At 37.7% G+C, this 27,396-nt stretch overlaps 1 protein-coding gene and 1 long non-coding RNA gene across 2 annotated transcripts; one reads left to right on the plus strand and one right to left on the minus strand.

Moving 5' to 3' along the window:
- The first annotated feature begins 454 nt into the window (after positions 1 to 454).
- LOC145785722 (uncharacterized) lies at positions 455 to 3,574 on the plus strand. Its single transcript, XR_014291207.1, has 3 exons — positions 455 to 716; positions 2,058 to 2,255; positions 2,701 to 3,574. It is a non-coding gene; the product is annotated as an uncharacterized LOC145785722 (long non-coding RNA).
- Positions 3,575 to 4,633: 1,059 nt separating this feature from the next.
- LOC145785716 (axonemal dynein light chain domain-containing protein 1-like) lies at positions 4,634 to 26,884 on the minus strand. The gene is made up of 26 exons (XM_082597410.1): positions 26,685 to 26,884; positions 24,953 to 25,101; positions 24,489 to 24,689; positions 22,582 to 22,761; positions 21,652 to 21,801; positions 21,487 to 21,573; positions 20,963 to 21,075; positions 20,335 to 20,419; positions 19,674 to 19,814; positions 19,136 to 19,299; positions 18,817 to 18,911; positions 18,141 to 18,238; positions 17,835 to 17,962; positions 17,143 to 17,249; positions 16,871 to 16,957; positions 16,410 to 16,542; positions 16,106 to 16,199; positions 15,488 to 15,678; positions 14,863 to 14,959; positions 13,994 to 14,110; positions 13,530 to 13,613; positions 8,450 to 8,519; positions 7,454 to 7,688; positions 6,717 to 6,816; positions 5,595 to 5,687; positions 4,634 to 4,801 (listed from the first exon to the last, which is right to left on the minus strand). Exons 1-26 carry the CDS (start codon positions 26,806 to 26,808, stop codon positions 4,700 to 4,702), a joined length of 3,225 nt encoding a protein of 1,074 aa, XP_082453536.1. The 5' UTR covers positions 26,809 to 26,884; the 3' UTR covers positions 4,634 to 4,699.
- Positions 26,885 to 27,396: the final 512 nt, after the last annotated feature.

Below are 27,396 nucleotides of genomic sequence, written 5' to 3' on the forward strand. Positions count from 1 at the left end.
TCTGATGTAACACTATCGTTATTTTCAATACTTGTTAATGTTTTTAAAGTTTTGTTCAAAACTAAGTTAGCCTATAGGCCTACAGTTGGCTGTTTCTTTTCAAAAAGAGGGCACACGTGATTGAAACGTCAGTTAATTACTGCTAAATCTTGTAACGTGTAAACAGGTTGTTGCTACTGAAGCGATGAAATTTTGTTTTTATATTAAGTGCATAGACAGGTCTGTAGCCTACTCTAGTCTACTGGGTGCTGGAAGTTTGAAGCACATGCATCGCGTTTTGGTAAACATTGAAGTGCCGTTCAAAAATAACCATTTAGATGACTCATAGCATGTTGTCAGTGTGATGCAGGTATAAAGATGTGAGAACTGAGAGAGATCAAACGTCAGTTCGTTATCATCTTGCCAATGTCTGATGCAATACTTGGCATGAAGCACCAACAGGCTGCAGAAACTTGCAACACCTTCAATATGTATGTCGCCTATGTGGTGTTTGTCTATCACTGTTTTGTTTTAATTGCAAGCATAGGCCTACTGTATATATTTTAACTAAATTTGTAGAGTTTCACTAGATGTAACTACAGAAGGTAAGTTTTGACTTGATTTACTGATCATGTAAAGCAGCTGATCGCGGACAATGCCTACTCTACAAGCCATTGCTTCATAGCCAACCAGCAGAGATAAACAAGGAATTTCCTTATGCAAAAGTTTGTGCTGCAGTAAGTATGGGGAGTTTTATGTGATTTTAGTCTATGTAGCGTATGCGAATAAGCAGCAGACGCCAAACTGATCGATCAAAACTTTTCAACCAGTTTGTGAGTTAGAAATTTGTTTTATGAAGTAATAGGCCTATGGCCTATATTTTTTACTAAGTTATCAAAAGGTTTACAAACAATTGTGTGTATGGTTACAGTTCTGTAACTTGATCATCAATTTCTTTACTGTTGGAGGTTCCACTAATTGTTGAGCTACACAGCATTTTTTAAATATTGAATGCAAGCTATCAGATTGTTTGTTTCTATATGAAGATGTAAGCTTTTTTGATTCACACAAATGGCTTGCAACTTCATAGCGACTCAGGCAGTTAAACTCATCATTGCAGAGAAGCAATTACTTCAATGTTTTTTTGAAATTGCTTAACCCTTTATCTCTTCTGATTCGACGGAACTTCAGGCAGTGATTCAGTTTAGAAACACTCTGGCGTTCCGTCGTTGGTTTGAAGCGGTACGTACGTCATGATCAAACGGATTGTAGTCTCTTAGTTTCAGGCTTTAATTTGTTAAGGAGACATACATAATTTGTGACGGAGACAATTAACTGACAGGAAAGAAAAAAACAGCCTCCTTGCTTGTGTTTTACGCCATCGCCAACCAATGGCGTCGGGTGACCATGTTTTTGAGTATTTACTTTTTCAGTAACATTTAAGCATTTACTCTACTTGTATTTAAAAACAAAAAGCAAACGATATAGCTCACTTGGTTGAGCCGCACCCAAAAGAAAATTGGTGAAAAAAGTAAACACTCCAAAAATGGTCACGGTGTGCCAATGTCTCCAACGTATTGCTTGGTTAGCGCTAAACGATGGAAAGTTGGAAAATTTAGCAGCTTTCTCAATTTAAGAGACGCTTGTTAATAAAGAGTTGTATGATATAATAAGGAGGGTAGGCTATATATTGTCTACGTTGGAACATTATATTTCATTGTGAATCATGAGCTGATATAGCTACTTGTCAGTAACTCGGACAATTGCACTCGTCTGTACTGCCTTTTTGTTGTGGCGTACACCGAGTGCAATGTTCCAGGTTGTGGCGACTTATCATCACCGTACGATCCTCTCACAGCTCGGGCCTGTATTTCAAATACAGAGTAATAAGATCTCACTTGAAACCCAGGACCTGTTGCTATTTGTTGGAAGATTCGGCCGAGGCTACAATGTAGCCGAAAAGAAGGTCTAATTTCAGGCTTACTAATGCCTTGAAAAGCCGCGGAAGCATTAAACTTTCCGAACGAATCACGAATGTGACTGCATTTATTGTACAGTCATGCATTGTTTTCATGCAGTTGTCGGAACCACCACTGCCATTGATCTGACGACATTAAACGGCTTCTGGTGGTTTAAAAGTACAGCATTACCTTCAAAGCAATCCTTCCGCGAATATCAGTAGCTTGTCGGACATGCAAGATCCCTAGAAATCGTGCTAAGATGAGCATCTCCTCCGTTAAGAAATTAACTTTTGTAATAGCCTACAAACTCGCACAGTAAGTTGAAACATTTACAAGTTTTTATTGATTAGTGTAGAAATAGTTTTACCCACAGCAGTGATTTATTTGGACTAATTTTAAAGTAAGCTACCGGTAGCTTATGTTTGAACATTTATAAATTTAAATGTGAAATGCTTTGTTGCATTTTTTAAAACTACGAATTACGGTAATGTTTGTAAGGCAAGAAAAGCTTTTGTAAACATAAGATACAAAAGAAAACAGAACTAAACAAGGCAAAGAAAAAATCTGTGAACGCTCCAGACGGCAGGTATTCGCTTTTTTGCGCCACACTGTCCGTTGATCGAACCTTCCAGAAGTTATTTGGAAACTTTTTTATCTATAGAAAAGCTAAGAAAGTAGACATACGTCACTTCGCCATGACGTTACACTTCGTTCTATACGTTGTCACTTCCTCTAAAAACTTTGCTATTTTTGTTTTCAGAGAAAGTTCTCAGCGCTTCTGAGGAAATGACTAACAACAAAGGTGGAGTTTTAGTTTTTCGTTGCGACAATCTACCAATCTAAAAACAATGCATCTTGGAACAGTGTGAATATTCTAAACCTTTTTAAGCATTTAATCGATTAATTGTTTAAACATTATAGTCGGCGTACTTTTTTGTTGGTGTGCTAACTGTAAAGTGTATGTGACGGCTTAAAAGATGATCAAGGCTAAGCAGTTAAAGCAATGGTTTTCAGTCATCAAGCAATTGTATGTTTCTTCAATAACATGTGACACACAAGAATTCTAAAAAATAACGAAGCTGGCATGTCGATTTAAACTAAAAGTGATGTTTATTGAAGCCTTAAGTTGATGCTGGGTATGCACATTTAGAGACTGCCATGCACATTTAGAGACTGCCGAAAACGATTTGGCTTCGACCATACTTGTGGCTGACCAAAACATCAACTGTTCGAACCAAGGAAACGTATCCAACAGAAAGCATGTAGCCAAAATATGAATTCAGCTCACAAAATTGCCATTTTACATCGTTTCAACGTTGAGCGACAAAACGATTTAAAATGGGCAACTTTTGCTGCCAGCTAATTAGTGCTCTTTTCATTGATGCAACGTCTGTAGACGTGCAATGAATATGGAAAAAAGGCTAATTAGCCTACAACGAAATTTCATTTTTTACGCAGCACCTAGCCAGAAGCTCAGTTCTTTTATACATTGATTCAAGGCATGTTGACTTTAAATCAACGTAAAAAAGGAGTAATTTATTGGCTGGGTAATCCACGTTTAAACCCTGTTAAAAAGTGAAGCATGATTGCCGAAATATTTTTGATCGTTTTTAAAAACTAAAAAAAAACGTATAAGACTACATGTGTCGGTCATATCCTGTAACTTATAAAAGGCAGGAGACAGAACTGCATCGAAGGTAGAGGAAAGAGAAAGATGGCCTCCATAGAATACTAAAAAGATACACAGTTTTAACGGGTAGGAAACGGAACTTGGCATCTAGCATTGGTCTGCAGCGAGAAGAATACAGTAGACTCATTTTTTGCCACAAAAGGTCAAAACCGATAACGCCATTTTGTTGCATCACGATCACGAGACGTGGAAAGGCGTAAACAACGAGAAGCTGTTTTTTAGTGTCACGAATTTGTGGTCTGACAATTTAGCTTACAGTGACCAAAACAGTAAATCGGGTTGTGAATGAAAAACTTTGTAAATAGTTTTCTTCAATGTGATTCAACAAGCGCATTGCTTAGTTGTAGAATTATTTAAATGCGCATTTTCCGAAAATAATGTTTAGAAGAAATTGAAACAAAGTAGAGAAATGTTAACTTTTGTAAATTATTCATGTTTCCCAGCTCTCGCCATTTCTAAATATCAAACGCCAAGATAGAAATCAAATTATATTTCATATTGTTCGAAGCTTTGCTATTGTTCTAGGTTCTAGCGAGTAAGAAAATTAGTGCTTTATTGCATGGATTCAACGTATACAAAAGTTAAATCCATGTAAATAGGTCTGATTTGTTCAATGGATATCGTATGAATAGTTATCTGAAGCAAGACTTCACTTTCATTATGCACTCAAGTTTTCCACAGCCATTGTTTCACAACCTCAATGCGTCTGCTTAGCGGCTCTGCAGACAATTTCCCAACGTCATCCCTTCCTCTATTGCGTAACATGCCTGGCGTTATCAATCTTTTGAGTAAAAGTTTTCCTCATAGAGAAAACTTCAAACTTGGTGCAGTTGTGATGCAACAGAAAATAGGAGCGTCATGATAGGATTTTGCATGTTTAAATAAAGTTTGTTTTTTCTCGTCATTCAAAACGAACTGAATAACCTGCGGATAAAATAGCACTGCTATATAAACTGGGCCACGTGCTTCTACACTTTTCCGTTTTACTCTTTAGCAAACGGTATCAATAGAAAAGATATATTTGATGGCGTTTCTTGATAAAAAAAAAGTAAATTCAAACAGGAAGTGCTTATTTCTTTTTAGCTATTGAGGGTTTCTTCGGTTTGATTGAATTTCGGGACATCGAAGATCTTTTCACCACGTCAGATCCACTTCCTCGTCGGCCATTTTTCTAAAAGCACCATGATTAGACCAAAAACATTGGACCAATGAGTTTTAATCTAAAATCACTGGACAGCAGTGAAAAGAGTAATAGCTAGAGCACTAAGAAAAAAATGAGAAAAACTCAAAAACACACAGTTTGAATTTTTACACCACTATGAAGGTCCTGTATTATAGGAGTTAGCAGACTCAGTTTCAGCAACAACTAATAAAATACGATGGTTCAAACCACTGGGTGTAGGCTACAATTCAGTGGGCAGCGCACTTTATCAAAAATTTATTTACTGCAACCTAATAAATGAAACAATTCAAGCAACAGTAAACACTCAGACCGCGTTATCTCCCGCAACCAGGTCTGTGATTTAGGCAACTCAAAAATGTGGCGAATATCGAGATAAAATGTACATATACTATCAAGTAAAAAAGCATCGTTTTCGTAGCATTGTACCGATGTTAAGTTTACAAGATCTAGACTTTTAGCTGTTAAATAATAGTGAAGCAAAGTGAAAACAGATTTGGATAATTGCAACGCAAATTAGGCGCTGTTTGCAGAAACTGTCAGTTAACTGCTGCAGCTCACTTAGGTGAGGCGTTGTGAAACTACTGATCGTGAAATGGATCAATTTCCCTTATCTATGCTGGTTGCATTCTGTTAAAAAAAAAAAACATTATATGATTGCTTTTGCCAACATATCGAAGATGGTGTTATAAACGTTAGGCCTATACAAAAATGGATTTTTGTATACGCATAGAAAAGGTATTACCTAGCTTTAGGAAGCTATTTCCTAACACGATATGCTTACTTCAGTGGGGCTTGTTGGATTTTGTGTATCCGAGTGTGTCGTAGCGGTTTCGTTATCTTGACTAACGGGCGATTGAATTCCAAGTTTAAAAACCTTCATAGAAATAACTTAAATTTAAAATCGTACCACTTCCTGAAATGATCTACCGACACAAAATGTCTCTCTGATTGGTGCTCGTAAGGCTGACGGTTCAACTCCTGCCATTAGCGCAGGGCCGTTCTTGATGAGATACTTGGAAATAATGTGAAAAAGTTGTAAGAACAAGTTAAGAGTTTTGGCTCATTTGCCTTCATGCACGCTAAGTTTATATACGCATCTTCAAATACAAACATGGCACAAAAATGTTTAATGATAAAAGTTAACGACATGAAAATTATATTTCTTCTTAGCCACGATTAGCCGTTCATACAAGCAGATCAATCCATCACTGGGGTAAACTAAACTTTGTGATAAATCCAACAAGGCGCCATAAATCTTACAATAAAAATACTGTCCTGCAGGCACAAACTACACAATAGGGCCTACGCATACTTAAACATACACTGGCCATCTGGAAAATCCTGAAAACCAGTGCTGTATCCAGCAAAGTAAATTATGCAATCAAGATTTTTTAGTTAGCAGAGTAAGATAAGTCAAAAATCTTAGATTCAGTAGTGATTTGAAGTATAAAAGATACATCGTTGTAATAGCTGCCCAGAACGTTTTTACAAGTAAGCATTCAATCAGCTCTGAGTGCTTTGTAGTTTAACTATCAACATGATAGCCTATATACAACATAGCAATTCCTCTATACTCAGGCCAGCCTATATACAACATAGCAATTCCTCTATACTCAGGCCATATTATGCAAATAACATCATCAAACGACAGACAAGCTTTTTTGGCCATGTCATAAAAAAAAAACAGTTAGAACACACTGCCTTTTGTGGAAAGATCAAAGGAAAGCAAGAAGGTGGAAAACACCTTCTAGCTTTCTCTCAAAATCACCTACATGTGACAACCACAACAATTTTTAATACAGTCAAATACCAGGATAAATGAAAAAAAGTATGCATGAACGCCTAAGCCTGGAACAGGCATGGTACACGAAGAAGAAGATACCAATTAAATTTTATTAAATACCTTTTTCTGCAGTTGACGTTCTTTTTCTTCAGACGAGTGCAGTTCTTGTTCAAGATCGATAATACGTTGTTCTGCTGTTTGTGCTCTAACTTCAGTGTCTCTGTGAAAGTAGAAAAATCAAGATGAAAAGGGCAGTTGGTTGGCATCATAGATAGTAGACACAGAGCGAGTAACAAGAAATGAATGTAAAAATTCCATATCACTAATACTGAAATTTTATCCCCAAAAATAATCTGAAAACCTAATAAAAAAATAAAGAGCCCAAAATGTAGATAATTCATGTTCAGCAAACGTTCTCCAATAAACTTTTAATATTATTGAGCAAGAATTTAAATCGAGGGTTAAAATATCTGACATAAATTGTGATAAATAAACATATTAACCACTTGAAGGCATGAAGATTCTATGCCTTGATTTCTCGATCATATAGTCGATATATTTACTAAGAAAACAGAGCCCCGAATACGACTATATACGTGACCTACCAACATAGATGGCCAAGACACTGAGCACAATACACAAGCCTTCAGTTCTAAAGGTGTACGGTGTCTAAGTCATCTATTTTTATAGGCCACAACTATATATAATACTATATCATCACTTGTTTGTGTTGAGTTCCAATATTTAAGCAAAAATTGAAAGGATAAACTCTCGGCCTCAGAAAATTATAAAAAGAAGACTAATAACTGAAGAAAGAAGAATATAAACAAAAATCATCTCAATTGCCGTTAACTTACAATAACTGCTTTTGCACTTTCTCCATTTGGGCAATCGCCTCGTACGCTTTCTGCAACAGCGACGTGGTCGGAGCAGGGAGGGAGTGCCTGGTTGTGTGATCCGCTTCTTCCAACGTGGCCTGCTGGATGTTTTCATCGTAGCCCAGGATTTGAAGACTCATGTTTGCCTTGATGTTAACTTCGTCCTCAATTTCTTTGCTTATTGCTGTCAAGCTTCGTGTTTCTTTGTTGGCGACTAAATATTAAGAGACACATTTGAAAAATCGATAAAAATGACTATCGATCCAAAAACTGCATGTTCAACTACAATAACTACGTAATTGACCATTAACGCAATGATGTCCAACGTCATCATCATCACTGTCTATCGGTATGGTAAGCAAGGACCTAGTTCGCTAGAATACTTTACAAGGCATAAACTCTTTGTGGTACGTATATCATTGTGTATGCTAATGACAGGCCAATGGCGGTTGTAGCCTACATACTAGTACTTGACATAGACGATGAAATATTTATCTTAAATCTTAGAAAAAAATGGTTATTTTGTTCATTTAAATATACGTTTAGAACTTTTGAGTGTGGTCGGGCGTTAATTTTTACCAAACACCAGTCTCAGAGGACATTCCACATTGAGCAGAGAGTACCAACTCGTTCGAGTTCCAGCTGGCAAGTTTTTTACACCATTTGACTTGTAATGCAGAGAAATGTCACGATAAGCGTTTTGATACCGCATCGCAGTTGGACAGTCGTGCGGTATGATTTAAAATATCAAAAACAGGTTGTTTCACCTCAACTAACATCCAAGCCGATGCTAGTTAACCAATTGTTTGTAAACCATCAGAACTAGGAACGCTCCAGTATTTATATCAATTAAAAAGAACGAGAATCAGCGGAGTAGTCTTTCAACTTACACGCATAAAAGCTTACTAGAAATGTAAATTTCTGTCCTTGTGGTTGGTGCCATGCGTTAAACTTAAAAATATGTTTTCGACAAACCTTCTTGCACGGCTTGCACTTCAGCGACACTTGACTCATCACCGTCAGTTTCCTTGGGAAAAGCTGCTTCCTTCAAATACATAAACAGGATGAGCTGTCATGTGCAAGTTACTTGTATTAAAATAGGTTTTCGAAGTGCAATGGCAACTTCGAAAGTTCAGTTTTGTTTTGAATACAGACCGTGATCACAGCTGCAAACAATATGCGCCGCAACATAACGGAGGTCTAGAAAAAGGTTGAAGCAACTAAGTGCTAACGTAGACATGCTTGAGCCAGAAATAATGTTAAAATAACGTGACATTAACATATTCATAACAAAAGAGAAAAAGGGGAAAAAATAAGTGATTGTAAAGTTGGTCGGCTATTTTGAGTTATCAAGAGTGCTGGTACTGTTCATGGTTGGTGTGGGAAACACAACTTAAAGTGTTTAGCTTATCGTGTATAAAAAGCCAGGTAAGTACCGAAAACCCACAAAAAGATATCCTTCTACAGACAAAGTCATTTCAAAGCACACCCGGTTCTGCAGAATTTGAAAAACATCACAACATAATATCAACCAAAAACATTATAGATAAATTTCTTGCGTTTTTCCAGAGACTGTAGACTAGACTACCACAAGATGTTCAAACAATAACTAGATTTTATTTCTGACGTTTCGTCAGTCGGCACGAATGACTTTATCAAGGAGCTGAAACAGATAAAACTACCCGTAATCTATAATTATAATGCCTGGTGAACAGTCCCATTCTGTAATTAACCAAAAACATATTAAAGTGAATGAATCAAATTTAATTTGAGTTGTAAAGAAAAGAGCAACGCGGTGTTTGCAAAGTAAGTCTAATCAACTAAATTAGAGCTACAGCTTGGGGAATGTCCATTAAACGTGACCCTTCTTACTCATTTTCGTTTGTAAGAATGAAATGGTCACTATTTATGCTTTTCTTCAACCACTTTGCTGCCACATCGTGACATCGCCATATACTTTGTACTTACTAAATTTTTTCAATACGTTTTCTCACTGTGATCAATTCAATAAGAGTTTAACATCACAAAATGTAAGGTAATCTGCTTTCTCCCTTTCATGAATAAAAATACTTTGGAAAACTTAAGGTCAGACTAAGTTGATGTTCACAGTCACCAGGTCAACTATGCGGGTCGGATATTTGAGTTTTGTACTTATCGTAACCTTTGCAGCGCAAGTGTCAAGAAACGCTTTACGTACCATGCGACTGCACGCAGCTGTTGCGTTCACGAAAATGTAATCTTAAATTGCATTGTGTGATTAAATTGCATTGTGTGGTAAGTGTGTGGTACAAGTAGCACCTTTGAACCCTGGGCAGTCGCCATGGATTGTTACACCATGGGTCTCGGGGAACACTGGTCTTGATCACACACCAAACTAACAAGTGGGTCCACGTCCCACCTCATGGGCAACAACCTCGACTGGTTGGCTAAAACTTGTTAGAAATCCTGCTGCCTTGCAGGAAATACTTTTTTAAGTAAAGGCTAGGCCCACCGCCAATAACTGTGGTTAGCGTCAGGAAGGGCATCCAGCTGGAAAATCTATGCTCCAAAATATTATTTAAATGCAGCAAAAGCTAAAAATGGCCCCTAGTCCCCAGCAGCCCTTAGATGGGCAAGGGGTGCGAAGAATCTCTGGGTTCCGAGTAAACAAAAAAACATTGAAAAAAGATTATGGTGTTAGAATCGGATGCTGGAATGTGGGAAGTTTGTGTGGTACAGGAACTGAAATATGTGAAGAACTAAGAAAAAGAAGGGTGGATATATGTGGCCTAGAGGAAGTAAGATGGAGGGGACAGTCAGCGCGGTTTTTAGGTGCCAATGGGAGGAGATATAAGTTATGGTGGTCAGGAAATAACACAGGAATCGGTGGTGTTGGTTTCTTGGTAAAAGAGGAATTATGTGAGAAAGTAATAGAAGTTAGAAGAAGGAGTGACAGAGTGATGACAATGGTACTTGCTTTTGAAGAGGAGGTAGTGAGGCTAATCTGTGCATATGCACCTCAAAGTGGTAGGGATTACTTAGAAAAAGAAAGTTTTTATGATGTTTTGGCAGAGGAATGGGATTTACGGAGTTCAAAAGAGTTGGTGTTTGGATTAGGTGATTTTAATGGGCATGTTGGGAAAACAAGCAAATGGGTTCGAGGGCATTCATGGAGGGTATGGTTTTGGGGAGAGAAACATGGAAGGAAGAATGCTACTTGAATTTTGTGATGAAAGGAAACTTTGTATTGCCAACACATGGTTTAAAAAGAAAGAGAAAAGGAAGGTGACTTACAGCTCAGGAGGACACGAGTCGGAAATTGATTTTATTGTGGTTGGGCAGGAACAGAGAAAGTACTTGAAGAATGTGAAAGTAATTCCGTGAGAGTTGCAGCATAGACTAGTAGTAGGAGACTTAAATATGAAAAAAGTGAAGAAAATTGTGAAGAAAGAACGAGTTTTTGTGAGAAATGTGTGGAAACTGGAGGAAAAAGAAACGAGAATTAAGTTTGTGAAAAGAGCAAAAGAGCTGGTAAACATGAGTGCGCAGGACTTGTGGGCTTCATTTCAGAAAGGTGTCCTAGCAGCATGTGATGAAGTATGTGGGAAAAAGAAAGTGAGGAGGGATCGTGGAGACACATGGTGGTGGGATGAGGAGGTGAAGCATGCGATTTCACAGAAAAGAGATGCATACAAGCAGTGGCGCAAAAATGGGTCGGAAGAGAATAAAAAGAAGTATAAGAGTATGAAAAAGAAGGCAAAGAGGGTTGTTGCAAGAGCTATGAAGAATGGTGCCGAGGAGGAACTTAATAAAATGGGGGAAAGCCAAAACAAAGTATTCAGACTCATAAAGCAAATGAAAAAGGATGGGAAAGATATTGTAGGGGGAAGATGTATAAGGAGTGGAGATGGGAAGTTGCATTTCAGCCCGGAAAGCAGAGGAGAAGTGTGGAAGGAACATATGGAAAATGATATGAATAAGGAGAATGTATGGGATCATATGACAGAGGTTGATTTGGTGGAGGGTCCAGTGGGAAAGGTTACTCGTGATGAAGTGGTGGAGGCAATGGGACAAATGAAACGGCATAAAGCAGCTGGTCCATCAGAAGTGAGCGTAGAGATGATAAAAGCAAGTGGAGAGTTGGGAATTGAAGTAATGCTACAACTTAGCCAAAGGGAAGATGGAGAGGGAATGCCGGAGGAGTGGAAGCATAGTATTGTTGTTCCACTGTTCAAGAGAAAAGGGGATGTGAGAAGTTGCAGTGCATATAGAGGTGTAAAACTACTAGAGCATGGAATGAAAATTGTGGAGCGAATACTAGAAAAGAGGTTGAGAACGTTGGTGAAATTAAATGATATGCAGTTTGGATTTATGCCAGGAAAAGGTACAGTGGATGCTCTGTTTATATTGAGAAGAATGCAGGAGGAATACCGAGAGAAGCAGAGAAAACTATATATGTGTTTCGTCGACTTAGAAAAGGCATTTGACAGAGTACCAAGGAAAGAGATGGAATGGGCAATGAGGAAAAGAGGTATACCGGAGGTATTAGTGAGAGCTGTGATGTCTATGCATGAGGATGCAAGAACAAAAGTGAGAGTTGAATCAAATTATTCAAACGAATTTTCTGTGAAGGTTGGTGTACACCAGGGATCAGTTTTGTCACCTCTGATATTTGCTATTGTGGTTGACGTTGTAACTGAAGGAGTGAGGGAGGGCTTATTGAGTGAAATTTTGTATGCAGACGACCTGGTCTTGACAAGTAATAGTATGGAGAGAATGGAGAGAAAGTTTGAGAAATTGAAAGAAGCATTTGAAACCAAGGGTATGAAGGTGAATCTTGAAAAAACAAAAGTGATGGTGAGTGGAGCAGAAGGAACAGTTGTTGAGAGCAAAGTAGATCCCTGTGGAATATGTGGCAAGAGAGTGATGAGAAATTCAATGCAATGCAAGGAATGTGGAAAGTGGGTACATGCAAGATGTGCTAATGTCAAGAGAGCCGCAACAAGATTGGCGAAGTGTTTTGTTTGTGGGAAATGCAGTAAAGGAAGGAATGAAGTGGAAGGCCATGATGATGAGTTCTGCCATGGCATCGAAACAGTGACAGACTTCTGTTATCTGGGTGATCGGATAAATGGAAGTGGTGGATGTGAAGCAGCGGTGACAACAAGGGCAAGATTGGGCTGGGCAAAGTTCAGGGAATGTGGGGAAATGTTGTATGGCAGAAAATGTTCACTAAGGATGAAAGGAAAAGTATATCGGAGCTGTGTGCGGCCTGCAATGCTATATGGTAGCGAGACATGGGTATTGAGAGAGAGTGAACTGGCAATCCTGAGAAGAACGGAAAGGTCAATGGTGAGAGCAATGTGTGGGGTGAAAACGAGAAGGGAAAAAAGGACTGAAGAATTGTTGGATATGCTAGAGATGAGAGAGACCATAGACCAACTGGCAAGGGCAAATGGAGTAAGATGGTATGGACATGTGATAAGGAGGGAGGAAGGAAGTTTTCTTAGAAAGGCACTAGATCTAAAGGTGGATGGGAAGAGGAAACGCGGTCGTCCAAGAAGAACGTGGAAACAACAAGTGAAGGATGAATTTAAAAAAGTCGGACTGAAGGAGGAAGATGCAAGGGACAAAGTGAAATGGAGAAAAGGGATTAAAACAATTGCTGCGCGGAAACAATCGGCCACCCCCACTAGTGGGGAACAAACCGACGATGGATTATGATGATGATGATGATTGTCAAATCAAGAACAAAAACGGTTCCATTATTGTAAAGCGCTTTGTCAACATCCAGCGGTCAGAAAAATCATTCTCATTCTACAAGCTGTATTATTTCCGTGTGCGCTGAACTGTGTTTTTTTAATGAGGACTAAAATTTGCAGTTAACAAATCTTGACGCAATGTAGTCGGATAAGTATGATAAGTATGACGTAGACTAAACAAACTGACAAAATACATGCAAAGATTGTTTGAAAATTTTGCTAAAAATTTAGCCTTGCCTGAAAACCAGAACTAACTTATGTTTTAGATAACTCAAATGCAAAATTGATTGCAAGAATGTACGCACATAACGTACCAATGGCTGTGCGACCAATGGATCAATAGTTTCTACATCTACTGAAATCTTGGAAGCTTCGTATGGATCTAACACACTTATTCGCTGCAAAAGTAAAGTAATATGCATAGATTAATTTTTTGTATGGTAAAATATTAAAGAGAACAGTTTCACTTTGTTCTTAACCGATTCTACCAGGCTCAACAAAGTTTGCTTCAAATTCTTATCGTCGGTTTGATGACGCCCAAGTCGGTTATTGAAAGAGCCGCCGATGAGGACGTTGTCAGTTACGTTTTCAAGTGCTTCCAGGCGTGTTTTTTGACAATAAAGCTTGTCCGATACGTTATGTTCTATTAGCTTTAAAATGCTACATAAATGCAGCATATCAACATTAGTAAAAAAATACAATAATTGAAATCGCCAACACACGACGTTGCTTTTTTAGGCGGCCGAGATCTAGCCTTGTCACTTTGCACCATTCTCACCTGATCCTCAGATATGTGCAGCCTCTTTGTGATGGTTTTGGTAAAGACAGTGGTCTTGCCAGGAAGAAGAGAGTTGAGCAAAAACTCACACGTCCTTATCCATTCCCATGCTTCACGCTGTAAACACATACAAAGTTCCAATAATCTAATAAGCCCAAAATGTAGATACTACAGTGAAGCAATGTTTAGCAAACGTTTCGAAAACTATACTGTTTTCAGCTTCAGTGCCTTTGAATTGATTAGCATTTTGTGCTTGTAAATTTAATCAGCAATGGTGCTGTTGAATTTAATAGCTCTGGAGATAAAAACAGTGTAGATTTTGCAACGTTTGCTGAACACTAGTTTGATATCTCTATCTTTGGCTCTTTATTTTTGGATCAGATTGACCCAGCGTTTCAACGATTTTGCTAGTAAATTCCAACAAATTTATAAATATTTGAAGTTAAAGTTTCGCTTTCTAGACGTGACAAACACCTCAAAGAAGTGACACATGAGCAGTAACTTATGGGAAGTCTTAGCTAAAAAGCGACTCGCATAATAACGTCCATATGAACCTGATGAATAACACACTCAATCAAAACATCGTAACACAGGAGGCTTAAGTTTCCATCAACTACTCCACCCAACAGTCCTATCACAGTGTTCTTCCTTTTACATAGACTACAAAAGCGATCAACCTGTCGATCGTGTCCGTCATCATCATCATCATTAGTCATCATCTGTTGATCTTGTCGCATCAGTCATTAGTCGATGAAAACGTTGGCAAAGCCTCAAGTGTGAAGAGTGACCATCATTTTGTAATCAGCTCGATAGAATGGAGCAGGGATCCACGGGGTGGAATTTATAACAAATGGAAACCAAAAACTTGCCTTCACTCGTTGGAAGTCTCTGAATTCGTGATCGGGATCATCATCACCGCGATCTTTTCTCTCCTGAGTGGAAGTATGAACTATATCCGAACAGCATCTGAATAATTAAGCATTGTGCGTAATGAGGTAACACTAAGGTCTCTGTACTACAGCAGTAGCAACAACAACAACATCAGTTGGTAGTAGAATTTAACCACAAGTTAAAGCCAGACAAACCAGCCACCTCGAAAACATTCAAGTTTTCTAACAAGCTAGGACAACCTTGTAGGACAAGCTAGGACTTTGTTTGTACAGGCGTTGCTACAGCTAAGTAAAAAGTACCGCATCGGTGTGCAGATCTGCGTCAGTGGTTCAAAGTTTCTACAAGCATGGGAAGCTTAAAATAATCTGCAATTTCATTCCAAAAAAGAAAGGTGGAAAATGAACGATATTCTCCACGATCTCGATGGATGAATATTGGACACAGCGGCTAAAGATCACGCAAACATTGACATAACAGTGAACAAAAGCTAAAAAACGTCCCCATGGTAGTCCAGCCTGAAGTAGAAATACTTGTCATAATGGCTTCACCCACAGAGCTTTAATAATCCTCGAGCAAGAGTGATGATGAACGAAGTCAACTTACTGCCACACGTATTGGGTTAGCCGACTCATGTGTTCGCCTATGCTTCGCGCTTTAGCAACTAATTCCTGTTGGGTGCAAGAGGACAACATGCTTGTTTGAGAAGAAACGCCATCACTTGACTCGTAGTCAGGGACCAGATGAAGAAGAACTTGCACCATCCAGAGAACAAGATCTTTGTGGATAGAATTGACCTGAAAAAGTAACGCAAATTTACGTTGCTTTGAGGACACAAAATGATGAGCCGTGACTAAATTAACAACAAAAGCTATAAAAATGATCATGCCAAAACTAAAACAAACATATGATAGAATGTAGGCAATTGTTAGCATTACACTCAAAGCAATCCGCTTGAAATTTTTCTTAGAACCACAAACAATCAATGCTCTTGGATGAGCAAAATACCACTGCCATTGAGGAACACAAAACAAATAAGCTACCTGAAACTTACGATGATGCGTAAAGCCAAAAAAATGTTTAAATGGGAAATTACTTTTGCTGAGAAAACAGCGCTACTATTTGTAGAGCATCGATTCACAACGGATAAAAAAAATCAGTTAAGAGTAAAAACAGCGGTGCAAATAACCTGCATAAGTTAGTAAACCCGAGCCAAACCTGTACCTGAGCCAACAATTTGCCATCTTCAGCTTCAACTTGATTGACAGTTTGTTTCATCCAAGACTGAACTGACGTCATCACTTCTTCCACACTGATGCTACATATAATATTGTAAGATACGTTAAATGATAAAACTTTCTAGAATGTGTAATTGGAGTAAGTACAAGCTACAGTGTACAATTATAAAATTAACAAAGCTGTTGAAAATGGGAAATTTCTTCAACAAGATGCTCACTTTAAGCTCACTGTGGTCAATGATTAGCATCTACCAAATTACGTCACGTCAACACAAGGTAAGAACACTGACTGTTTATGAGGAAGATTTTGCATTCTATCTTCATCCCTCTGGTGGGTTCCAACACAGCCAATAGTTTCGTTGATGAGCGCGACACATTCCACCAGACGGTCGTAGAGAGACCACCAATCATTTTCCGGCATTGCTGCGTATAAAAAATACGTTTTCTTCATTTTTTAGTCTTATATTTGATGCCAAGAGCATTTTTTGAATATATTCATTTGATATTTGAAGCCAGTATGTCAGTTTTTAAATCAAGGTGTTGTCAGCAGCACTAAACTGTTCTAATTCTTTAAAAAAAAACTTGAAAAACAAATCGAAGTGTAAAACGTACGTAGTAGTAAGTACTGCATAGTTGGAACAACAAAATGCAAGGTTAGTTTTATAAAATACTTGTCTAAATTCTTCAAAATACACAAACATAGAGCCTTTGCAATGCGGTATTGTAGGAATATAAACGAATAAGGTCTTACTGTCTCCTCCAGAGTGGCCCAGCATTGTCAATTTATTCACCCAAGTGTCGAAGGAACTCTGAATGCTTATCAAACCTTTGGCAACACCTGAATGAAATATTACAGTCAGAATCTACTCAACTCAACATTGTAAGATTAAAATTATTAATTTATTATTTAGGTAGACAAGTTGCTTTTGATATACAGACAATTTATGATCGATACGCAATAGAAAAACGGTGAGGTTTTACAAATAAAGCAAAGCTAGATGACTGTTTGAAGTGGTTGCGTACCGTTTTCGCCGTTGATTCGGACTTGTAGTTGCTTTGTTAAGTCATGGAGGTCCTTGTTGAGTTCGTTAAGCGTTGATGACAATGGGAAATCTTCGCCAATTTCACTTCTGCAGACGACGTATTCATATACAGTTATACACTTATACAGTATTCAATGAGCAAGCGCAAGGTGAAAGAAGGTAAAGTCATGGAATGACTTCTCTAACATGTAGAGACTGACATGCTGTAGTGTAGTCTACCACGTTGAATAAATGTAGCTGAAAGGTGACAGCAAAAGTGGACCAAAAAAGGATTTGCTTTGTAAAGAATTAGTTCATCAACTCTTCAACAACTCTTGTCTCTAAATCAAAAATACTGTTTTACTATACAGTACATTATGCAATAAAGAGGTCAAAATGGAGCAAATTTTACGTACTGTTATCAGAATTTTTGTTGTACGTTACGGTGGCACCCCTTTGAGAAACTATGGGCTAGCCACTGAATAAGTACACGAAGTCGAAAAAAACATTTTGAGTAAAACCATTGCTTTGACATCGCTGACTGATTTCAAGGACTTCTCAGACATCAAAATCCGTCATTTTTACATTGATTCAACGTCCTTGCGCTTAACATGATAATAACATGATTTAAAATTACACTCTTGCTTCACAAGGCTAGTAAGCTCTGTATCAAATCACGTCATAATTACGTACTTGTGACGTCGATACACCACCCATGCTATTTCCGTCCACGCTTCAACTTCTTTTTTCATCGAACTTAAAGTTTCTTCGTTCATGAGCAGCTGGCCACCTGCAAACCTTTCTGAGTCTTCGCCCAGTTTCTACACCATGAACAACGCGGGTTCAATCAAAAGCACATCCATTGAGCTTGGTTTGAAGAAACGTATGGCTTTCCAGACAGCAGATCAACCATATTTTACACTAATTCACCGCCTGAACACGTTCAGTTGAATCAATGTAAAACACGATTGATTAAGTGCCTGGGTTGTTGTTATTTACCTCCTCGTATTTTTTGAAGAAATCACAAAGTTCTTGAATGAACTCAACAGAAGGAACCTTCATAGAGCGGACATCCCATTCATTGGAAATCAGGTTTTCTAAAGCAAGAAACTGAAAACTTAAACAACATTGTTGGTTCTTATGAGTACAGGGATATATTTGGTTGTCTTTAAGATAGCAACGTTGTTGGTTCTTATGAGTATTGAGTACAGTGATATATTTGGTTGTCTTTAAGATAGCAACGTTGTTGGTTCTTATGAGTACAAGTGATATATTTGGTTGTCTTTAAGATAGCAACGTTGTTGGTTCTTATGAGTACAGTGATATATTTGATGGTATTTAAGATAGCAAGAAAGGTAAGTTTCGTAATGATAAAAGTGTCGTTTAGAAAAATCGAATGCAGCATTAAAAAAGTAAAGGTGGACCCTTACTTGATTTCAAGTGTTGGGGAAAAGATAATGTTCTCATTGTACTAAGCTATCGGCACCAACGAGAGTAGGGTGGCCAGTTCCTTTCTCCCGACCGCTTTTCCTTTAGCTACTACAGTCACCCAATTTTTTTCACCCTCGTAGAGTTGAGCGGTATTTATCAACAACCAGCTAAAGCTGCGCCATCTCATTCCAACATTGGGCCTATAGAGAATTTTACAACCCAGAAGACATCGATAGGTCCTTACCATCGAAATTAGCGATCCAACGCTGCATTCCATCCCTGACTCTTAGCAGCAAATTCTTTGTTCGCTTATCAGCTGCCTCAAGGTTTTGGTTGAACCTAGGAAGATATTCAGCGTTAAATGTTTCACCCAATAATAAAAGGGTGTAGTAGAAGCATGTTGCTGATGCATCTCATAAGTTTCTTGGGAACTCTTAGCAAGGAACTTAATGATATGCCTGAAGGGAATCACGCAAACTAGCTGGTTTGGTTTCTTTTTGTAAATAATAACTGTATTGCCAGATCATTTTCATCAAACTGAAATACTTTTATAAATGGCTTACAGAAACATGGTTTCTCTCCATTTCTTGACATGGTTCTGTATGCTGACAAGACATTCGCTATCGTGATCAGTGAGCATCACCACGAAGTGGTTGGAGAGCTTGGACCATGCCTTCTCGCTGGCATGTAGCCTCTTGGCCGTGTTCAGAGAATTGATGGAGATGATCTGATTAATAGGCACAAAACAGCGACAATTTGATATAAACATTGAATTTTTATCACGTTACACACATACATACTATCTGTAGCCTACTTTGGCTTGGTCTTCAAGGTGAACGTCTCGCAATATTCACATGTTTGGTGAACAGCTATGCACACAGTTTTGTGCTGATGACAGCTGCAGGGTAGTATGCTACTTATTAATAATGTAAAAAGTTAAAAAAAAAAACGAGGAGCAAATCTGAGCTGTGCGTTACTAAAAGTTACAAATTAAAATGATATAAACTGTACTTATGCAACAAAGCTAAAATTATTTCAATAATAAATATATAAAACTGGGAATAAAATTTTTAAAGTGGCACACGTGAAAATTTAGCCAACCTTCATTGAAAGATCATACGCAGCCTGGCTCCACAAGTCTCTTTCCATCGACAATGACGTGGCGTTTCCTTCCAGTCGTTTCCTTTGCAGTTCGTAAAGATCGTGGTACTCGTCGACTAGGTTCGCGTTCACTTGGGATTCCTGAAAGAGTTTGCAGAAAAATCTAATCCAGATTTAGCTCTTAGTGTAAACTGTAAACGAGCAGTCATTGAAAGGTAATTGATTTTTGATCAATATGGAAAAGGCTTTTAGTCCTTCAAGATTCAAGGTAAGAAGTGCTATATAAATAGCAAGACCAGTGTGATACAAGAATTGCTATGATTCTTGACAGCCGATTGCACCAAAACTTAATAGCAGTAGACACGTGTTTCGTCTATTTTACAGGGCGTTTTTTTTCGCCTATTAGGTTGCGCTCATCAGTATCGCACCACTAATTCATGCCACAGGCTATCGACCGCCGCCTTTATTCCAGTTAATTAGTATTCTTACCGTTGTGAAAAGAAAACAACCAAATCAGGAAATGCCAAGGAAATACATTGTGTAGAAAAGAGCATTCTTCCTAGCAGTCAGCACTAGTACTCAGCCATTCAAGAAATACTATATTTATTATTGTATAGTACAGTTTCTTAGAAAAACATTTCCATTTGAGATTCCACCTCACCTGCAACGCTTTTGCCAGCTCAGCCTCTGCTGTTTCAGCCTCTGACGAGACTTGTTGGTCATGCTCTCGTACTGTTTGTAGCTCGCTAGATATAAATTTGTGGTCCGAGTTGGAAATTTGTATTGCATAATCGAAAAAAAGATACGGCAAAATGGCAGCCAAGATCATTTTGTAATATTATTACTAAGTTAGGAAGAGAGCTCTAAACTTTTCATGAGAACACAATCACTTAAGCTTAAGAAGCGGTGGGCGATAAAGAGCAAGATTGACGTTTGTAAGCATTGGTGGACGGTGGATGCATGGTTGCAACTGGTGGTGGTGGGGTGGCTAAAATTATTTGTGGCTACAATCATCTCAGTGCTGATGAAGTGTTCCAAACTGCTAAACAGCTGGTGCCACTGCAGATTCTTTCCACACTCACATGTCCATCATAGGATTAATTTGTTCGTTGATTTGCATCCTCAAAGTGAAATAAGATCAACTGCAGAGTCAATGGACTAACAAATAGCGTCACTTGGTTAATATCGAAATGATTCGACAATTCTTGATTTTCCGACGTGCAAGTTTATAAAATATCTTAAAGTGTACCGGTAATCAGAAGCATGCCTCCAATCCAATGAAAACTTACTTGGTAAGAATAGAAATAGATGCTTTAAATCTAAACAATTCTTCTGTTAACCTTCTATCCAGTGACCTCTGAGCCATTACTTCAGAATGAAGGCTTTGGATTTGACGTGGTATCTGCAGAAAATAAGCTTCAGTTCAATGATATTTTACAACTGTAGCCTCATATTGACTCACAATCATTCAATTTTCTGCATGGGAAACCTATGGCCTAGCATCGGTTTAGACATAAACATTGGTAACATGGAGGCATAATCCAGGGTTATAAATTTTAGGTACCGTACAGTAAGATAGTGGTATTCTGTAGCACACTTTGACTTCAACCAATAAAGACCATTCAATTCTCACCCAGTCTAAATCGAGATTACTGATCTTAAGATCATAATGAAGGACCACTCAGCCTCTCTCAAAAAATAAAAATAAACAGACGACTACTCGGTTATAAGCTAAACAATGCAAAATCTATTCCGGCTAAGACTTAACAAGCAAACTTGACAAGTGGTTAAACAAACGAAGCAAGGTACTTACCCTACTCAACAGGTCAGCATATCTACCACGGAGCTTTGAAAGCAGTTGACCACGTTCAAGACATTCTACACTTACTTGGCGAATGACCTAAAAAGCAGCTGCTATTAGAACTAAAATTTAGATTACACTTTAGTGTTCATAAAGTAAGAAAACATGTAATCTAACCTCGTTAAATACCAAATCATAAATATTTTGTTCTTTTTTGACAAGCTCGAGAAGGTTGTGAATCTGAGTTGGGCCTTTGACTTCCACGCTTTGATCGTTCACTCCGCTCTTTTCCAACATTGACTCCAGTGTTTTAAGAAGCTGGATGACCTGAGTTATAAGTGTTGCCAGGTAAGAGTTGCATTCGGATTATATAGATGTCTTTTTACATTGCTGTAACATTTCAATCAAGTTTTGCGAAAGAATAACACAAATAACACTACATTGTTCATAAGGAACGATCTTCCAGAAGTCAGTACAAGGCTAAGTTTTCACTAAAGAGAAGCGAGCATTGAGTTTCACTAACCAATAACCATACCGGTGTAGAAAAATAACACTGCAGTATTACCAAATAACTGATTTGGCACTAAGTCATCATCATCATAATCCATCGTCGGTTTGTTCCCCACTAGTGGGGGTGGCCGATTGTTTCCGCGCAGCAATTGTTTTAATCCCTTTTCTCCATTTCACCCTGTCCCTTGCATCTTCCTCCTTCAGTCCGACTTTTTTAAATTCATCCTTCACTTGTTGTTTCCACGTTCTTCTTGGACGACCGCGTTTCCTCTTCCCATCCACCTTTAGATCTAGTGCCTTTCTAAGAAAACTTCCTTCCTCCCTCCTTATCACATGTCCATACCATCTTACTCCATTTGCCCTTGCCAGTTGGTCTATGGTCTCTCTCATCTCTAGCATATCCAACAATTCTTCAGTCAACAACAAATTATAAGTAGAGACAACAATTAGAATTAATCGGAATAAACTAGAATTTAATCGTGCTGCAAAGTGATATCAAAATCCAATCTCCCATGCGTGGAAAAACTGTAAAGGGAATAGAGAACTAAATTATTTTTGCTTCTGTACCATGTTATAATGACAGATGGTACCTAGTACCTCAAATCTCTTAGTCGGTTGGAGGGCAGGAAATACACGAAGTGTCTTCTCTTTGTCTGCTACAAGAGTTGTGAGTTTGTCATCGATATATTCCAAACCTAGCACTGCTTTGGTCTTCACCAGATGATATTCTTCAGGAATAACAGTATCAGGAACCCTTAAAATACTTGCTTTTTGGATCTGAAAATGAAGAAAAAACAGATGATAGTCGGTATAACTCTGCATTAAATTTCGCACTTATTTTACAGCAATGAAAGGCTTGTAGTAAAAGTGTATACGTACAGGGTGATTGAAAAGTAACTCCCTATTTTAAAATAAATACAATTTATTCAAATGCTATATCATGTTTCTCAATTTTTGTGTATATATTACTTAATGTATGGCAATTTAATTTATGTTCTTGTTTTCCTTTCAGATTTGTTTAAATATTGTTCAATTTCAATCTTTTCAAATTTATTTTATTTCAAAACCCTACAAAAATGGCTGGACGTCTTACTCTACAGGAACGTTGGCTTGGCTTGAATGTTGGCTTGGTTTAGAGATTGGCCCAACCTCTTTAAAAATATTCTATGGAGTGATGAAGCTGTATTCCACATAGGTGGATTTGTGAACCGTCATAACTGCCACTACTGGGCGGAAGAAGACCCTCGTGTTACTTGTGAAAAAATGCAAAATCGACCCAAAGTAACGGTATGGTGTGGAATGACTTTTGATAGGATTGTGGGTCCTTTCATTCTTCGCGATACCATGAATGCCGAAAGGTACCTCGCTATGTTGAAAGATGAAATTTGGCCAATTATCAGTGCTTGGGAAAATATTGAAGATTTGATTTTCATGCAAAATGGAGCTCCTCCACACTTTGCTATTGTTGTTCGTGAATGGCTAAATGCTCAATTTCCTGGAAGATGGATGGGTCGTCGCGGTTCACACGAATGGCCGGCCAGAAGTCCTGACTTAACACCCTGCGACTTTTTTCTCTGGGGTTGGCTGAAAGAGGAAGTCTACTCAACCAAACCAAGAAATTTGGAAGAACTTGAAGGGCGAATACGAGAAGTTATGATTTCCATCCCGCAAGAGTTTCTTGCGAAATCAGTTGATGCGATTCCTGGTCGACTTGAGAAGCTGGTGGCAAATAAAGGCGCCCATATCGAATTTTAAATAAAAGCCCATGCATTATACTTCCTTCTCATATTCATTAATTGTAGAAATTATATTTAAAAAATAAATTATAGTTTTTTTAAAATAGGGAGTTACTTTTCAATCACCCTGGTATATCACGTTCGTGTAAAAAACAGTTTTAAAGCTTCTTGCTACACACTTTCACAAGAAAAAAAGTCAACAACTTGTATTTTATTTGTATAGAAAACTATAGATCAATGTAATGCACCCGAAGAATAGTGACGATTATGAGTTTATTATGAGTGCTTTACCTTTTTGTTCTAAATCAGGTTGTACGGTATGGCAATGCCAACCATACCTAATGTACCTTCTGGTAGGTTGTTTTCATATCACTATTAGCTCTGCATGGTGATGATAAACCAACTAAGTTGCGTTACATTTTTTTTTATTTAGTAACATAATAAGCCAACGCGGTGGGATGGCGCAACGGATAAGGCGTTGGCTTTCCAATTATGCAAACCTGGTTCGACTCCCGGCTTCAGCTGGTTGTTGAAAACACCGCTCACCTCTACCCAGGGTGTAATAAATTGGGTGGGCGTAGTTGCTGAAGTAAAGGCGGCCGAGAGAAAGGAACTGGCCAACCTACTCTCCTTAGTGCCAAAGGCTTAGTACAATAAGAACCTTATCTTCTCATACCCGACACTTAAATCAAGTATGGGGCCCCCCTTTACCTTTTTAATAAGCCAAACCTTCATGAAGATACAAAATGAATAAACTAAACCACTAACATCTCCTGCTTGTGCTTCAGCTCGGAATGCACTTTTATCTCGATGAGCTGGGTCAGGTAGCGCTGCTACATCGTACAGAAAAGATACATCACGAGTCCCAACACCCTTTCCCAAGGAGCGAGGGTTGTCAGTCAAGTGCTGGAACTGTGTTCGTCGGTTCTTGTGATGCCACACATTTGAGGGTGGACCTTTCTTCATGGTCTGAATAAATCAAATATTAGACCACCCGTTGAACATAGCCTACTTTAGTGGCAAAATAATTTGCAATGGGAGTACAAAAGCACTCAATTCAGATTAGCCTACAGCTGTATTACTTTTTAAACTTGTTATCCAACTTGAGTGGTTTTTGTTTCAAAAGATTGAAAAGTTTTGGTGAAGTCATTTGGGCTAACTGCTGCCAGTGACCATACATTAATAATAACAAACTGTAAAAATATTAGATATGTTTTAGTATCAAAACAAACCATTTTCAATCTTTCAGGGGTTTTGGTATTTTTGACTGGAGCTAGTTTATTCTTTCCTCTGATAGGAGCAGGACCACTAGAGGTAAGGGCAAAGAGCAGCTCTTCAGGAATCATACTATCTTCGACTTCAGGTATTTCGCTGTTGCCATCTGCGTTCAAAAATTGCGTAACAAAACATGAACTAATTCATACAGAAATAAAAACCAATCCATTTGTATTTCCAAGTTCCGAAAAACAAAAGCTTTATGAAGTTGAGCGTTGACAGTAAATACTGAATATTCAGTGCTTTGACTCTTGAAGTAAGATTTATTCTATTCATTGCCACTAATGGTACCGCACTACATTAAAGCTACTGCTGAACCATTACATGTAAATTTTTTTCTAGTTTTGACAAATTCTATATTTGATAAGAGCATTGTGGAACATTTCTGACTTCAAGCAATATGCCAACTTCATTGATACTAATAATATTACATTATTTATCTACCTACAGCTGCTCTACCTACCGAATTATGTAACCAACCAAATTGGGCTTAATAATAATTAACTGTGAGGTTAATAAGCGGGGAATAATAAAATTGCTTCAACAAATCATAGAGCCTTTACAATTACAAATTATAAGAAAACATTGAAAATGTGGTGATTAAAAAAATAAGAGTAAAAAATAAAATCTGTCATGAAGCAATCTAAGAAATAAATACAAAGATTGAAAAATGAAAACATGCTCTTTTTTGGTACAGCACAAAACGAAGCTATTTAATAAAAAAAATGTTTAAAGAATGTTCTAATGTGTTATATATACTTGGTGGCTGGTGCATGTAAAACAAATGTTCAATGCAGTATGGTAGTTATATAACTAATCAAAAGACTAAGTAGGCTACACAATCCGTAAGTGTAGGTCCCATACTCAGTTACTAAGCCAAAGAAAACAAGACTCTCATTCCCTAAGGCATCAACATTAACAACAGTAGGGTGGCCAGTTTCTTTTTTTGGGACGCCTTTTGTATAGAAGCTATGCCCACCCAATTTATTCCACTCTGAGTTGGGGTGAACAGTGTTTATCACTAACGACCATACTATGTCAGGTTTGCATTATTAGAAAGCCATCATCTGATCTACTGTGTCAATCTTCTTGATATTCTGTAGAACTGTAGTAAATGCAACAGCAAAAGAGTTGGTGCAAGTTTGTCCGATCATGTCTATTTTTGCCAAGATCAACAAGTACAACTATTCTTTATCATAAATATATTGTGCTCGGAATTGAAGATACATAGAGACTGCAAAGTTCATGTGCAAATATGTGCACAAAATGCTGCCACGGGCCATTGCTGGCTATTTTGCTTTTGTAAATGAAATTCACCATTATACCACTTGTCAAAAGAAAAAGAATGATTTATATTTACCACGTATAACATCAAACATTGGTAAGAAGATGATATGTTTCAATGGAGTGTTAGTATGGAATCAAATAGCTTACCAAAAGAAACATCTTACAATACTTTTAAATTTAAGTGATTTTTAAAGAATTTGTATATATATATATATATATATGATATAATAGTCACTCCTAAAACGTATCATTTGCTTATCTCCTTGCACACAAATGTGCGAATTATTTGTGTTTAATGTTTTTTGTATATTTGGTTTATTTGCCAGCAGAAGAAAAAAAAAAAAACGAACTTATTGCAATAACTATAATTCTAACACTAAACAACAAGTCATATCAACTTACTAATTGCAACAGTTTTGCTATCATCATTAATTTGAACAGTCATATCTTCTTGATGAAGAGGCCTGTCTTCTGTTCTAACATTGATGCAATCTTCATTTACAGGAGGTGCAGCTTTAACACTCATTGTGATGGTTCATTGGTAACACAAGAGGACTTTAGTGAATAAAACTAAGCAAACATCATTCAAAATGCTTAGGCTGTAAGCTAAAATATGCAAAATATATCAAAATTTAAGAACTTAAACATTTTATTGTGGTGTTAAAAGCACAGCAGATGTTTTACTTTTGCTACTAATTATTTACTTGTAAGTTGTTTTTTTAAACAAGAAGCAAAATCAAGCAAAGGAAAACTAAAAGGACAAACTATCTTCTTTAGCAACTAATCCTATTATCACATGGTCACAAATATCCCAGATATCAAAGCTTTTTTGTTTATGTTAGTTCAACATTTGCAGGCATTGAATCAATGTAAAAAAGATGAATAGTGCTATGTGGGATGTTACTGTCTTATCTCAGTCAGCAAATCCGTTATTTTTGCATGGAAAACGTCTACAGATAAAGAAATGTGAAAATGATGAATTTTTCTTGCCTGGGTCGAAGACTGACTATTGACTAAACCGTAGTCAATGCGTGCAACTATCTGTTTTTGGAAGACTTTTTTGTATCTTTACAAATCTAATGACTGTGGAAGCTGAGCTTAGCGACGTCGGAAG

Source organism: Aplidium turbinatum, chromosome 16 (genome assembly GCF_918807975.1).
Source record: "Aplidium turbinatum chromosome 16, kaAplTurb1.1, whole genome shotgun sequence".
Classification (NCBI taxonomy): Eukaryota; Metazoa; Chordata; class Ascidiacea; order Aplousobranchia; family Polyclinidae; genus Aplidium; species Aplidium turbinatum.

What these genes read in the sequence shown, in the direction of transcription:
- LOC145785716 (XM_082597410.1), bottom strand. Translation starts at nt 26,808, where the DNA reads ATGAGTGTTAAAGCTGCACCTCCTGTAAATGAAGATTGCATCAATGTT. An exon ending in CCCCTGAAAGATTGAAAATG is followed by an intron (nt 24,690 to 24,952) that starts GTTTGTTTTGAT and finishes TGATTTATTCAG; the next exon opens with ACCATGAAGAAAGGTCCACC. An exon ending in TCTATTTCTATTCTTACCAA is followed by an intron (nt 20,420 to 20,962) that starts GTAAGTTTTCAT and finishes ATTTATATCTAG; the next exon opens with CGAGCTACAAACAGTACGAG.